Raw genomic sequence first — 15,888 nt, 5'->3', positions numbered from 1 at the left:
CCAGGGGAGGGCTTCCCCCAGGAGGCCTGGTCTACTCCCCAGGCTTTCCCGGGGAGTAAATCAGGCCTACCAGGGGAAGCCCTCCCCTGGTAGGCTCGGTTCACCTTGGGAAAGCCTGCGTCGGTGGGGGACCTCCAAGAAGTCCCCCCCGCTGCCTATCACGACATGATCGGCGGTGGGGGGGACCTCTGCAGGCCTTCCCCGCCACCATGGGAAGCCTCTCGGAGGTCTCCCTGCCGCTGATCATGCCTCCGAAGCACAATTAGTGGTGGTGGGGACCTCCAAGATGCCTCCCATGGCGGTGGAGAAGTCACCCGGAGGTCCCCCTCGCCGCCGATTGTGCCTCCGTAGAAGCTCCGGAGGCACGATCGGTGGCCGCGAGGGGGACCTCCGGATGCCTTCCAGGGCTTCTCCAACGCCATGGGAGTCATCTTGGAGTTCCCCCCAACACCAATCGTGCTTCGGAGGCACGATCAGCGGTGGGGGGGACCTCCGAGATGCCTCCCATGGCAGCGGAGAAGCCCTGGAAGGCATTCTGAGGCATGATTGGCGGCCTACAGACTGAAAGGGGGAGGCGGGGAAAGTGCCAAATTTGAATTTGGTACTTTCCCTGCCTCCCCCTTCTGGTCTGAAGGTTGATTCTCCGGCCACAAATTGATTGGAAATTTTGCGGCTGGAGAAGTTCATACCTTTAAAATTATGCATGTTGAGCCATGCGTACGTCGAGGGTCCACAGTATGCTGTAGTCTAAGCTAACGTCCATGATCACTACTTTATGGCTAATGGAGATTCCTTCATGTTAATTAAAAAACAGCGGATAATTAAGAGGGCAATGTATTGAGTATGTTTTGTTTGTTATGTAGAGCCAAAGGGCAATGCCTAGAATTATTAAGATTTTACAATAATTTCTTTTTGATTATCTGTTTTTCTTTTTAACCATTTTGCAGTTTTACAATCTCACAAAGTCACAGAATTGATTTTTTTTAATAATATAAGTTGTGTTTTGCAAACTCTAAGCATTTAAAGCACAATTAAATACTACTGTTTTTTTAAGCTAATGTTGCTGACAAAAAGTGGGGAAAAACTAAAAGTCCTTTTAAAAATGACTCCCTTTAGCTGTATCTCTTATCATAACAGAATTTTAAAAATATCTCGTATTTCCATATATCCTGTCCTTCCCTTTATATCAGAATTCCCCATTTCAGGATTAGCATTTCACAGACGTTGGAAAATATTCGTCATGCATTATAAAAATAATGCAAATAAGTTGCACTTAGAAGTTATAAAGGGAAAATGAGAGTGAACAAACTCAACAAATGCAGATGATGTCAAAGCACAAGTTTAAAAATACAGCAGAATTTTTAAAAATAACATGCAAAGGATGACTCACCACTAACAATGCAAATAAAATGACTCCGCAGCTCCAGACATCTGCTTTTCTTCCATCATACTTTTCTCCCTATATAATATGGAAGTAGGAGGTTAAACTGAAAACTGTTTGAGAAAAATGTACATTCAGCTATCCTTGAATTCAATTGGAGGAAAAGGTCACAAATACTTGAATTCTTTAGGAGGCAAAGATGAATAATCTTCCCTCTATATATTTAAGCAATGTATTATATCTTGTTGTTGTTTAGTCGTTAAGTCATGTCCAACTCTTCGTAACCCCATGGAACAGAGCATGCTAGGCCCTCCTGTCTTCCACTGCCTCCCGGCGTTTGGTCAAATTGATGTTGGTAGCTTCGATGACCTCATATATTACTCGTATAATAAAAATGGCTGAAATCTTGTTGCACAGTTATGTCAATGATGGTACTTTTAGAGTAAATTGGTATAAGTTAAGGAATGTGTTGCACAATGAGTCACGTAGCTCAACATGCACCAATAATGTTTATGAATATTTCTTCATCAGATGCTTGGAATGTATCTGAACTAACATATTTATAATGAATCACAGTGGTTAAACCCAATCTTTTACATCTGGATTGGATAACCTTTTATCAACATACATATCTGAAATTAGTTGTCTGGACCAGAACATAGTTGTCACTGTGCAAAAATTGTTTGTTAAATGTCCATTCTTAAGATAATTATCAATGCCTGTATCTTTTGCATTTCCAGTTCCCTACATCATTCTCTCATCCAGGTATGTTTACAAATAGCACTCCACACATCTGATGAAAAAGGCTACGCCTCATGAAAATGTATGCCAATTAAATTACATGTCAGTTTTTAAAATACCACAAGATATCTTAATGTTTTCTATAATGATACATACCAAGGGAAATCAGAATAAAAATGTAAAAGAGAGAAACCTGAATTTCCAGATCAAGAATTGGTTGCTGGGTTTGTTGTTGTGTTGTTGTTTTGTTTTGTCTTTGAGGAACAAAATCTAGGGAATTCTTATTGAGAAGTACACCATGATCAGAATCCGATCTATAGTATATCACATATTGTCACATGAAAAGATATACTAAAATATTTATGAAATGTGAGGGGGTATACTCACTTCTGTGATATACAAGGGGGTGTGATAAGGGGGTACTGTACGTATATTGTTCTGTGACTTCTGACTTGCTGGAGGCAAGCCAGAAATTGCCCTTGTGGGCTTCAATGGGACAGAGCTCCACCATACATTTAAAGGAGTACAGTATAAGAATAATGGAGCAATAGGATCTTGGTCTACAGTGGTTCCCAAACTTGAGTTCCCAAATATTGTTGGACACTCCCAGAATCCTTCACCAATAGCTGTGCTGGTCAGGACTTTTTGGGAGTTGTAGTCCAAGAACATCTGGGGACCCAAAGTTGGGAAGAAGACTGAGGGACTTAAAAATGTTACAGAAGGCTTCAAAATACCATGGAACTGTTTACTTCCTAGGTGGTTCTTCATGGAACTCACAATGATTCATATCTGTAGCATCAGCCTTTAATGACCTGATTTTATGACAGGCCATGCTCACTATGGGATTCTGAGAATCATAGGTCAAAGAAAAGATGTTTCTTACACCTGCCTTGAATAGACAACACATCTTGTATAGTGGCACTGGTATATCCAGTAGCACATCAACAGCAGCTGAAGAAATCATATTTCATCTTTCTTAGATGAAGGATGTGAAGGCGTATGGTCAGGGGGAGGAACAACATAGATAAATCTGAAGGTAAGAATAAATAAAGCGAAAGATGATAACTGTGTTTGCTTTGATTCTTAGTGTTCTTTAGGGTACTATTATAAAGGTCACTTCATTCTTAAACTTTGTAACTCCTTTGCATTATGGCATCAATTAGGCATTCTTGAGAAATGTCTGTCTTCTACAGCACAGCTGAGGAGAATCAAGAGTCTCTTGATAATAAGATAGGGCAAGTGTTTGTTAGTGGCTTTTTTTAAGCATGTAAAGATTTCAAGCTCACATACCCGGATTACTTCTGGGCAGGCATAATGTGGTGACCTGAAAAACAAAACATGATCTAGTAAGTGCAGAGTCCTTCCTTGCTTAGATTTTTACATGTACAGTCTTTCAGAGCCAGTTCAATTACTTGAACCATTATCAGATAAAAATTCAGAACTTATTCATCCACCTGGGCAGAGATGTAGGGTGGGGAGAAAAATCTGTAGTATCCAAAGCCTGGATGGCCCAGAACAGCAAATGCAAGATGGGCAATATTTCTTAGGTCTATTAACCAGTACTTCATCTCACCTTTAAATCTTTCCTTCCACCAAAGTTAATGGGAAGAAACTTATACAATGTTTACGAAACAACACTGGAGGTATTCCAGCATCTACAGAGCTCAGAGCTTGGAAAAAGTCCCTTTTTGGACTATAGCTACCCATACTAATGGTGTGTGTGTTGTAATAGCTTTTATGGGGGTACTGCAGGCCCCTGTGGCAAATGAGGTAGGACCCAGCAGGGCACAATCTGCCCCATCATGGCTAACAGTGGCTGAAATCTTGTTGCACAGCTATGTATGAAGCTGTGGAAGCAGTAGGAAAAATCATGGCAGGACAGAAGTAATAGCCACTAAGCACTTCCACAAGCATGTTGCACATCAGTCTCAAAAAGAATCAAAGGATCATCAATCATGCAATCAATTTCCCAACCATGATATTTCCCTACAATGACTTGAACAATGCTGACTAACTGGGCATAAGGTATGGCACGCTTCTGAGTGTGTCACTTTACATTACACCAACTTGAACAGTATTTCTATCATGGTAGTGGAATACAATGTAAAAAAATGGGCAAACAGTTCTAGATAGTTAAAATATAAGTCAATATCCATCCCTATGTTGTGATAGATTACTATTCTACATTTAAAACAGAGTTCATTTCTCTAAATACTATCAGCCTCAATTTTTGTGGCTGCTGAAACAGTCCCTAAAACTGTTGTCAACAAATCCATCAAGTGCCTCAAAATCACAATACTGTGGCTTGAGATGAGACACTGTCAAGCACTGTGAAGTGTGGAGCACAATTCAGAAACTGCAGATCAAATACTAGTTTTATCCTTCACTCTGGTCAAAAAGAGAACTACTGTATGTAGGTAGTTTCAGTTGGGTGAGGACCACCCCAATTCATTCATTCATTTCATTTTTATATCACCCATCTGGCCAAATGGCACAGCTTGCTTGTTTGCCTAAGACACTTGCCTCTCCTCAGGACAGATACAGAAGCAACCTTTTCACTTCCTCTTTTCCTTCTTCCTCTCCAACCAGACACCAGACATCTTTATGATTATCCTGACTGCTGGTGTGACTGTACAATGACATTGTTCTGCATTCAAACCAATCCCCAAGGTTCTTTAGCCAGTAAGTTCTCCTTCCTGCACTTATTTTCCTATTTATTCCACCTGAAGGATCAGCATTAACCATATGCATGTTTGTTTCTGACTGAGTGACCAAAATATTCTAACTTACCACATCTTACATGATTTCTGGGCCTTCCTCATAACTATAGAAGTACTAATAGTTCTCCTTTCTTGGTCATGTTCTTTATCTAGAAAATTCTTGAATGCACTATTGCATGTACTAGTCACTTTCTTTATAGTCTTTATCATCAAGATAACAACATGTTTCTTAATCAAGGAAACAATGGAGACTGCTCTACGCAACCCAACTTGTGCTCCTGAATGGTATTCTGCTTTCAAATGGCATCTTTTCATTTAATTCATAAGAACAGCATCTGCTCTTTCAGGTTACATTTTTAAAGGAACTTAAAAGCTTATTGGTCCATGATTTCTACACATGGCCCATTGGGGAATGATGGAAAAATTGGACAACAGCAGCAACCCCCACCAACAGAACATGTGTTCAGACCACTATCTGCTGCTGTGCTCCCTGCCTAGCAACTAATTGAGAACAGTTTCCTGAAATCAATTATTCGTTCCAACCTGCCACACAATAATTTAGCATCCTAGAAATTATACAGCAGCAGCCATTTGCTTTATAGCCTTCATTAGAAGCAGCCTGACAAAGCAAGAGGGACCCAAACAGTTCTAATAATGCATGCAGCTCACCAACAATACTCTTTTCCACCATCAAATGGCAGATTACTAGGAAAGGTTTATTGTGCATATATTCTTAAGGGATAAAACAATCACAGAATGGAGAATGCCAGTTTCATACCATGACATCTGTAGCCCGGTGACACATCTTTGAATTAATTCCCTGGAACATTACAGGTATACCAAGTACATGTCTCTTAATATTATAAATGGCACAAACACACATTACTTGGATTTTCTTCCTGCAGGCTTAATTAATGACACAAATGCAAACATGGGAATAATAATCCTATATAAAAGGAAAATGCTATATGTTTGCGAATAGATCAAAAACTGGTGTGTAACTTTATACTGTGGACCAAGCTTGGCTAAGAATACAACTTTAGAATATTAAAACAGATGAAGCCAGAATGTGGTCCATCACAATGCTGTTTTTTCCTGTATCTAAGAAATCAAGCTCCTATTGTGTGCATGCATGCATATTTGCATGTGATTTCGACTGGGATTAAACCACTTGGGGAGAGGGTATAGGATACCCGTGAAATTTTGCCCTTGTCATACACAGATGGTTGAAATCAAGAAAATGCTTTCTAAATGTTTCCACAAGGGTTACATCTCTGGGTGAAATTACTAGCCCCTTCAGTGATGTTTTGATTTTTTAATAACCACAAGAAATCCTGCAAATGGATGTTCCACGTCACTTCTCCTTTGCCCTTCACCTTCAAGGGAACCCAGGCAATGAGACATTATTGTGCCCTCGTGGTCTCCTGCATGCTTCTTGCTTTTGGCATGCAACACAAAATCATCTAGGACTGGCCTCATCTCCAACAAACTGAAATGTTACTGCGAACAATAATCCACCATAAGGAATTACCCCTGATGGACTTTGTGATGTAGATATTTGAAGTGAATCATATGATCTTTCTGTTGATGTTTAATAAGTCCTGTAAACCAAGTACAGAATAGTAAGTATTTTCACTCAATTAGCACACGATACACACATGGAAAGTGCTGTGACTCATGTTTGATATGAATGAAATGAGGGAGGGCATGGAGCAGGCTAACTTGACCACTCAACAGCTGCACCTCAACTGCAGCATGAACTCTTGGCATACCCACTCTAAATTTCCTGCCAATTCACAGCAATTGTATATCTCCAGTTTTATCTTGGCTAGCAGCTCTAAACAGGATCTTCAGACTAACCAGGATGCATGGGAAACTCATTTCCACACTGCCAATCACCATATAACTGTAACTGCCTTACGGAAGAAAAATCCAAATTTAATCAAAAATCTATTTATCTTTCCACAAAGTCATGAATATTTCTTTGGCTCTTATCACTAATTATTTAGTGCGAGAGCGCATGTCTAAGCAACTTTCTCCCTGTTTCATTCCCCCCTCCTCCCGGCCATCTCCACATCTTTTCTTCCACGTCTCCAGGCAGTAACGCTACAATCTGCAGTGTCTTCAATAACAATATCACTCAGGAAGATCAAGAATCAATTTTTGCCAGAGGCCTGTGCTGGAAGAGGCATAAAGATTAGGAATGCTTGTTGCAAAGTTGCCTTCCTTGTGCTGCAAACTCTGTAAACAGCACTGGGAATCTGAAATGCTATTCTGAGGTTGACTGGATCGTGAAACAACCTGGTCTTCTTCTGTCACTGTCAGGGTAAAAGTACAGAGAGGAAAACAGTCTGGAAAGAAGCTGGTAGGGGCACAGGACACACTGGTGAAAAGAAGAGGGGTTAAGAACCATTCTGCTGTTTAAAGCTTCTCCACAGCAAATTATGTCCCCATCCTCCCCCATCCTTTATTTGCATAGAAACAGCAGCAGTAGCTGAACTTTAGAAAACATGAGTTTGAGTTGCATATATGCAGTTTTGCCATTATGGAACATGCATTCCAGATCTAGTTCACACATTATTACAAACACTTCATATGGTTATCTCAAAAGCACAAGCAGCCTACCACCTTCCATAATGAGCCAGCACTTCAAAGTAGGTGATTCATATATGGCTGCTATGATTACCTGGGGTTGGGGTTGCAAAATGTTACTATTAAGGCAGGGATCAGCATGCCCAATGATAGACCAGCCAGACAAAATGATAATAAACAGTACTTCCATGAGATTTCTGTCTGGTTGCATCTTAGAACTATCTCATGTGCAAACAGTATTCAGTGTTTCAGAAACAAAACTCAAGAATCCTCTGAAAGTGGCTAATTATTATCTCATATTCTCACTGCCTACCTCACTGCCTGCATCCACAAATTCAGCATCTCATCCCATATAATTCAATTTTCCTTCTTCTACCACTTCTATAAGGTAGTGGAAAACTTTATTGTATTGTGCTACATACTCTACCAGGCTACATATTGTTCAATGTGTTCTTTCCCCAAAACCAGGTTCTTCACAAATCTTCTTCCTTCTATCACTGCATTCCAGTGACTGCCATAACATATACCTTCAGAGAAGCTTTTATTGTTACTAAAATGCTCTGGAACTGCAGTGTGTGATACTGCTTTCCATGTCTCTCCAGAAGACAAATTCCCTGCTCTAAGAAATCACAGGACATGACAAAGAACACAGAAGTGAAAGAACAGGTGGGTAACTTTTAAAAAACATGGTTTCTAGGAAGCCATGTGTAAAAAGGGTACACAACATTTCAGACCTCGAGTCTGCACATGATGTAGGCTTATGAGCTGGGGAGACACATAACCACGTGTTCCTGTGTACACATATACTGTACACACTTATACCAGTGCTCTTCCTGCCTCACTGGGGCAAATTGGTGTGCTGTCAGTTAGTTGCTGAATGTTGACTGGAGCTATTTTATACGGCTACCAAAAGGGAGGAAGAGCAGTAGAAACCAGAGTGATTGTCCCTGCCTTCACTGACTTTGGCTTTATTTTCTGTCATACATTGTATCCTATTAGTCACGATGGGCTTCAGCCACTACTGGCTCACATCAGTGTTATATCCTGCATTTCTTTCTTAGTCCCTCCTTCCAATCCTTTCTTCTACAGCTTAGTGTTTATAGCCCATATACAGGAGACAGAAAACAGTGAAGGACACCAAATTTTTAGCTGGTTCATCAAGAAACAGCAATGCTCCTTGGGGCAAACTTCATGTGGATTATTATTGGGGGGGGCTGTAATTCTTTAATGGAGAGCAGTCTTTCCTGCAACAAAATGACAAGAATAGCCCTGATTAGATATTGAGATATTATACTATTTATACTATGTAAAAGGCAAGACAATCTTGTTCAGGCACACTTTTATAGCTTAAATCCTCCTCCTTCTGCTTCACCTCCATTACCACCACCACTGCACATATTAGAATAAACTTGGAAACTAGTTACTGCCAAGCCTCCCACACATACATCATTTTCTGGAACAGAGGAAAGATTCCCTACAGAGGTGCTGACGTCAAAGAATTCTGCATAGAAAAAAAAATAAGAACCTCTTAACAACTATGTACATTTTCATATGGAATATCTCTTTAGGGATTTAGACTGTGGGTGGAGGCAAACCATACAGACGTGGCAACTTCACCATAGTTACTGCTCACTTTGAGCTGGGATATTTTAAGTGAGACAGCGTAGACACTTCATGCTGCAGCATGTTTCTCAGTTAGCTTGCCTGCATGCAGCCATTTGTTCATACAAAGGATTCAATTTTTATAAACTATGATAAGAGGAATAGAGAACTGTAATAGTGCAAAATAAGAAATATGAAAAGGAGGGGGGAGAGCTAATTTTCAGAAGAGTAACACTAGCAGTGAGGAAACAACCCAAGGTCAAATGTTTATCAAGTGGCTCTACATAAATTCTAAGTTTTCATTTACAGGTTACCAGGTCTGGTCCAACTAATTTTATGGAAGGAAAGGGAAATGACATGTTTTACACCCATTAACAAGGGGCATAGTAATTTCCTGAGATGTTCTACTGAAGATATTAGAAGTATTTTCAAAGGGACAGCCACATCTGTAAAGTTCAACTTACACATGCATTTTTCCATGTGGTTTCCCAACAATGTGCATTTTTCATCTTAGGCGCAACAATTTTGTGTGCCCTTTCCAAGTAGCTGGGAAAAGGTGTGCACATTCTGGGCACACTTTTGCCCTAGTTTACACAGTTCTATGCACATTTTGAATTGACTAACTTGCTTGTATTATTAAACAAAGTGCAAATTTTGGAGCACAACTGCATTTGGGATTGTGCAGAAGTTCAAAGAGTGCAAATTCAAATTGTGAATACAAGAAAATTCTCATCTGTCCTTAATACTGAAGCTATTCTGAAGCCAAATTGCAGCCTGTGAAAGAAAAGGAAAATCCTCTGCCCCAAGTTACAAAACCACCTTGACTTTCCTTCTGCTAACAGCCAAGCATTTAGGGGCTATAACTAACAGTCTGCAATATCATCAAAATACCATGCAGCAGAGAAGTGACTCTGGGACAGATGGGAGAGCCTTCTCAGCATTTAATTGCCTTGAATTTTCTTTGCCCAGAAGGTAAAGGCAAGTGAGAAAATGAAGAAATCTGAACTAATAAACGCCGTCTCATGCCAACTCCCCAGCTCCATCCTCTCTCTGTTGTTTGCTCACGGGCCTCCTTGGCTCTTGGAGAAATGCAAAGACTTGCTGAATTACCCTTGTGCTTTGGAGACCAGCTTTCCAGCAAAAAAAGAAGAAAAAAAAACCTTGTTTGGCTATGCGATTTCTACAGTAAGCAGAGCTGCTGGGGTTGCCATCCTCCCCCAGAAAACTTAAATACGACATATTCTTCTCCTCAGAAATTACGTCAACAAAATAGCCTGCCTCCTTTTCTAATTTTTCCTAATCTTTGTTTTCCAAGGTGTGTATATAAAACATTCAAGACCACACTTTCTGTCATTTTCTCCAGGGGTGTTCTCCAGTGCTAGAGCAAACAATCTGTGCTAATCTAATGAGTAATTCCCAGTAAACCCTAAAACTAAAAGATGGATTTCTTTAAAAAAAGGAAAGAAAAGAAAGTAGTTGGGAAAAGGTGATGTTCAAGGCCATATAAAGCCAACCAGAAGTGAGTCACCTAGTGCAGCCTTCTGTAAATGGACTTATGATGAGTAGGTTTCTCTGTATAGAGGAGTATTTAACACAATACTTGAACTTTCATGCAACGCCAATACAGAGTGTCTGCTTCATGTAGCATCAAACACTATTTGATCCCTGCAGTTCAGCAGAAAATGTTAACTGGAAACTCCTTTTGTGGCCATCAGTAGCACAAGTGTTATTCTTATTCAACACAGGGCTTTTTTTTTAATGTTGAAATTTAACTTCTAAACATGCAAGATAATGAAATTGGTAAAATCTGATGGCTTTCATGATATACTTTTAAACAATTGTTCAAATCCTTGGCTCTGAGCTAAGCATCATGCTATTAAAACGTCTGAAGCTGGTTTACCAAGGGCTTCAAAACAAGATGACTCAACATTCTGATGCTGACTGTGGTCTCCCCTATGCTAGGAATATGAAGAGTACTTATTCTTGTTGATGCAGATTGATTCAACATTGTAAGATGCATACATACTGTACAGAATTTTCCAGGTTCACAAGAACCAGCATAAGAACAAAACAACGAGCTTTTTCCCATCAAGGTCTCTGCAATTTACACAATCTGTCAACACTACTGTCCTTTCTGTACTGAAGCAAAACATCCATATGCAACACATAAAATATGATGTGCTTTTTTTTTTCAAAAAAAGAAGGAAACTATCAATTGAAAGCTTCTAATTCTAAGTCAATGAAACAAAGAAGCAACCATTGCTGTTTTGCACAATTGCACCTTTTTCTTTTTCTTTTTGCAAGTGAGAATTTTTGTTGATGGTGCCAGGAAATGTCTTGCTGAATTCATCAACAAGAAAAATGTTACAGTTACTTGTCTTTGCATCCTCTCCCCCCCTCCCATTTTTGCAACTGTATGACATGATATTGTGTATTCCTTCCTTTCTCTTTACCAGATATCTCACAAGGAGCCAGCATCAGGCATGCTGGGCCACATGCCAAGAGAATTAATGAAGTGGTATAATAGCTCACATGGAAGCCTAGTGATTGCACTTATAATGTATCTGCAAAGCAGGAGATTTCAGAGTTGCTGTGTTCTGTTTATTACACACACGCCTCTTCCGTTCCATTGATTTCTTTATTAGCACATTTTAAGGCAGCAACATGGGGGCTTGTCCTGCTCCAGGCATCGATGTCTGAATTCCAGCATTGCCCACAGACCAGCATATTTGCCCACTGAGATTCTAGACAAGGCTGACTACCATCTGGTGCATTACCTGCTGAGCACTTCTCTGGAAATATGAATGATCATTCAAGGAAATCTAAAATTGGGAAATTTTTAAGAATAGGAATAATAATATTTTTGTAGCACTACAGAGGTATTGTCTCCCATGCAAAAGAAAGTATTTGAATACGAGTAGAAATAAAAACTGTTGCCCTGGCAACCTCCAAGAATCACCTCTTAGCATGTATCCAGCCCAAATGACCAGAAGGGGGATTTGGAAGTAGGGGTCAGAGAGGTTTATCTATCCCTTTTGACTCTCTGAACTCTACTTACTCCTATACCTATTGTTAGACTGATACTCCTAGACCCACTTATCTCTCTCTCTTGTCTCTTTTTGCAAGTAAGAACTTTGTCGGGGCAGACACGCTGTTCTTCTCCTGTGTGCCTTCTAGGGCACCTATCTATCAAAGTAGAATTAAGGTTTAGTCTTTTCTAACTGGAATGTAACTTTCTTAATTAAGGGTGTGACTACACTGGAAACACTTTTATGAAAACACTTTTGTTTTCATAATGGTTCGGCTTTACTGTGATTTGATTCACAGCTGTATTAAGTCTGAAATAGCAACAAGTGCTCACACAGGGGCTGCAGATCGATTCTAAAGTTCATCATTTATACTGATTGCAATGAGAGTCCCATTCCAGCCCACAGCACTCCCTCCCTCCCTTCTTTTGTTCCCACCTCTGACAATCTTCCCTTCCTCTGATCTTGCCTCTGCTGATCCTTCAATGGTTTGCAGAGAAACTGCTTTCTCATTTAAAACTTCAGATTACTGCATTTTTAAAAACCTTTCTATAGAAAATTAACATACAAAGGTACTTAACAGTCTAATAGTAAAGAAAATCAAAAGTCTGAACAGTAATTTTGCAAAATACATAGTTCATGTCAGAATTATTCCATAACAGGGATCACCATCTGGCCCACCCACTACTCTTTTCTCTTTCTTTCAAGTAATCCATGCAGGAATTGCCTCATCTTTTGTCACACATGATTTTAAACTAATTTAAATGTTGAGGTAGTTGTCAAAGGCCCTCTATCATCCAACATACATTTTGTTTAGTGTTTTCATGTAAATCTTTCCAATTTTTGGTATTTTTTTAAAAAATTAGCTGTATCGATAGCCCACAAGATATGTTGATTGATCTTAAAAGACACAGAGAAAGAAACCAGAAACAGCAATACAGCACTTATAAGACTTTTTATAGCACTTATAAGACTGTTTTGTTTTCATAATCTTTTGTCTGTCCAAGCACACTTCTTAAAACAGAGATGTGGGGGAGTTTGTGTGTATGTATATATGGTTGTTTTGGATAAATATACAATTAAGCAAAAGTACTATAGATACATGGATTCTAGAAACGTCTGCCATTTTCCACGCTATGTATCTCCATAAATGTATCCGCCTGCAGTTGCAAAAACCAATTTAATATTTATAGTACAAATTACAAGTCTTTAAATATGTAGATATATATCATTGATGTTTACCAAATGGCTTACTTCCCAGAATTCAATGTGTATGAATATACCTTTCCTCAAAAAATGCTGCTTAAGCATACTGCCTGGCAGCTATTGCTCCTCAATGCCAGTAGGTGGTGGTAGCATACAAGAATGTTCATAAATAGGAAGTCTTAAAACTCCTTGGGGAAACCTGCAATTGCATGTCCACAGTACTCTAAACAAAAGAGAAAGTCTCATAGTTAAAAGCCACCAAGATTTTAATAACTCTGTTTTCTACTTTAGGTGCTTCTGATGAGGATATTTAGATACCCATAGAAGTAAAGATTTTTAAGAGTAATATTTCATTTTCAGTCACTGTATATATACACTGTATATACACAACCAGAGATTGTACTGAAACAGTAAACAATTCTTGGCTTCCTATATTTTTAGAAGTCCCCTTATGTAAGTTTGCATTGGCAAATGCATTTATTTACTGCATACCATTTTCTCCCATTGCAAATGGAACTCTGCAAAGCATAGAAGCTATTTCACCAAAACCACAAATATTCTGATGAAAATCTTTCCAGGTTGTTTTCATTCTAAAACCTCAGTGCTTAAGCTTGAGAACATTGTGCTTAATTACTGACTGGAAAAAAAGTGTGTGTGGGGAGAAGGTATTGTTATAGGAAGGCGAGACAGTTCAGATTGTCAGTCTTGTTAACGACTCACATTGTTTATTGCAGAGACAAGGCATGAATAAAATCAGGGGACAAGCTAGGTTTGTATACACACTGCTGTGGAATCTAGAACAGTTTGTAGGAGAAACCATGTGGGGCCAGAGAGTCCCCCTCAGCTATGAAAGTGGTCTCTCCATCTCTCAGAGAGCAAGTGCTGGATTTCACCCGCAGACTGGGACATTGCAAGGGAGAGGCAGATGATATTCTTGAGGCCACAAGTGCGGCCATGGCAGGACTTGGATTTAAGGAGGAGAGCAAAGCAGGAGAGGAAGATTGTTGGACGGATGCTGTGGACTAGGAATCGTGTGAGGCCCAGGAGGTGCTGCTGCTAACGGGGAAATCGAGGGTTGGACGGGAGACAGTATGCCACCACGATCCTGAGACTAGTTGCCGGGTCGAATTCCTCATGCTGCCAGAGGAAGCTGCCCAGGTCTCCCAAGCACCGAGAGGCACAGGAGCTCAAGAACACATTGCTGACCCTGCTGACAGCAGGGGAAGCAGCGAGGGCAAGCAGCCCCATGGCAGAAACCCCATGGTCAACCTCCCTATGCCTACCCAGAAGGTCAGCTTCTGGCTCCTCCCTGCCCCACACCTCACTATATGGAGAAGCTAGCCAGGTCCAGGTAGAGTTTGGCCATGCCTCTTGGGAGGATTACAGCTGCCTATGGGATGGCAGCTGCCAGCACAGACTATGGAGGGGTGGCAGGGAAAGGCGCCTTTGCCACTTGCCTCAGGGAAAACTGACAGCATGCATCCGGCATCCTTGCTGCAGCACCCTGTGCTTGGCTCACCCACAGGTTGTCCTAGACTGGCAGGCAGGGCTCCACCCTACGCAGCAAAATACTCTGCAGAGGTACTGAATCAGTGGGAGTAAAGCTAACTCCTTGGTGCCCTGAGTTATCAGTTTATGTTCTTGGCCCGGTTGGTCCTTTAAAAGTTCTTTTGCTCCAATAAAGAGTCTGTTTCAGCAACTGCTCTCTGTGTTGTCATGGAAGGGGGTGCAGGGACTGCTCACAAACACCCTCACTGTATTATTCCTTTCCAGAAAAATAACTAGTAACTAACAAAACATGAAGCTAAATAAGGGGGGGGGGGCTCAGTTATTCCATTGATAAGGAACATAACTGAACATAACTGAAGAGGCATGTTGGATGTCAGAAGAGCCCTGACCTGCTTCCCATAGAAGCGAAACAGAAGCCCACAAGCATTATCTCTCGTCTGACACTGCTTCTCATCTTGGGAGGCCTGCTGCCTTTGAGCTTGGAGTAGCCAAAATGGCTACTGTAAGTATTAGTTGGCTCACTATCATTACTTTAGGACTTGTAACTTACCCACAGCTTGTTTCAAGCAAACTGTCCCCAACTTGCAGTGATGCCATCCCAAAGTCTGCTATTCGGATATTGTTCTTTTCATCCAGCAGTAGATTTTCTGGTTTTAAATCCCTATGGCTGTAAAGACAAGACCAGATCATCGGTTAAGACAATAAGACGTTGCTCCTTCTCACATACACTGCAAACATGAACATGGTCCTGCTTCCTTTGGAATGCTTTTCCTAAGAGCAAACACAGGAGACAATTACTTCTGCTTTGAAAAACTGAGGGCCAAACTATATAAGATGATTCACAATTAGAAAATCATAAGAAGTTCTCACATCAGAGACACATTCTTTCAAAGCTGCTGTTTCCACAATCAACTTACATAGGAAGCCAAATGTTTTCTTCCTGATGATTGAACCACCCAACAAAGGTAAGCTACGTAGCCATGTTGGAAGCTGTGTAGATGTTGTACTAGGATAACTAAATGTCTTCTACTCTTAAGGATCTTTCACTTCCAGTCGCAAAGCTTGCATTTCATACAGTTCGGTTCTGTGGAGAATAGCTCTTCAGGACCAA

The 15,888-nt window shown here is 40.4% G+C and overlaps 1 protein-coding gene across 24 annotated transcripts in view; it reads right to left on the bottom strand.

Moving 5' to 3' along the window:
* The window catches only part of BRSK2 (BR serine/threonine kinase 2), a 536,847-nt gene that overhangs the window by 88,623 nt on the left and 432,336 nt on the right, over window positions 1-15,888 (bottom strand). For 22 of the 24 annotated variants that reach the window (XM_020788805.3, XM_020788806.3, XM_020788808.3 and 19 more), the window contains exons 5-7: window positions 15,328-15,444; window positions 3,413-3,446; window positions 1,391-1,459 (exon numbers count right to left, since the gene is read on the bottom strand). In XM_020788805.3, coding sequence (XP_020644464.3) covers window positions 1,391-1,459; window positions 3,413-3,446; window positions 15,328-15,444 — 220 coding nt within the window. The remainder of the gene's footprint in view (window positions 1-1,390; window positions 1,460-3,412; window positions 3,447-15,327; window positions 15,445-15,888) is intronic. The other 2 variants (XM_072985650.2, XM_078383685.1) reach the window with 1 other exon arrangement.

This window comes from Pogona vitticeps, chromosome 1 (assembly GCF_051106095.1).
Source record: "Pogona vitticeps strain Pit_001003342236 chromosome 1, PviZW2.1, whole genome shotgun sequence".
NCBI lineage: Eukaryota > Metazoa > Chordata > Lepidosauria > Squamata > Agamidae > Pogona > Pogona vitticeps.
The sequence above is the reverse complement of the archived record's forward strand: the minus strand, read 5'-3'. Positions and strand labels throughout refer to the sequence as shown.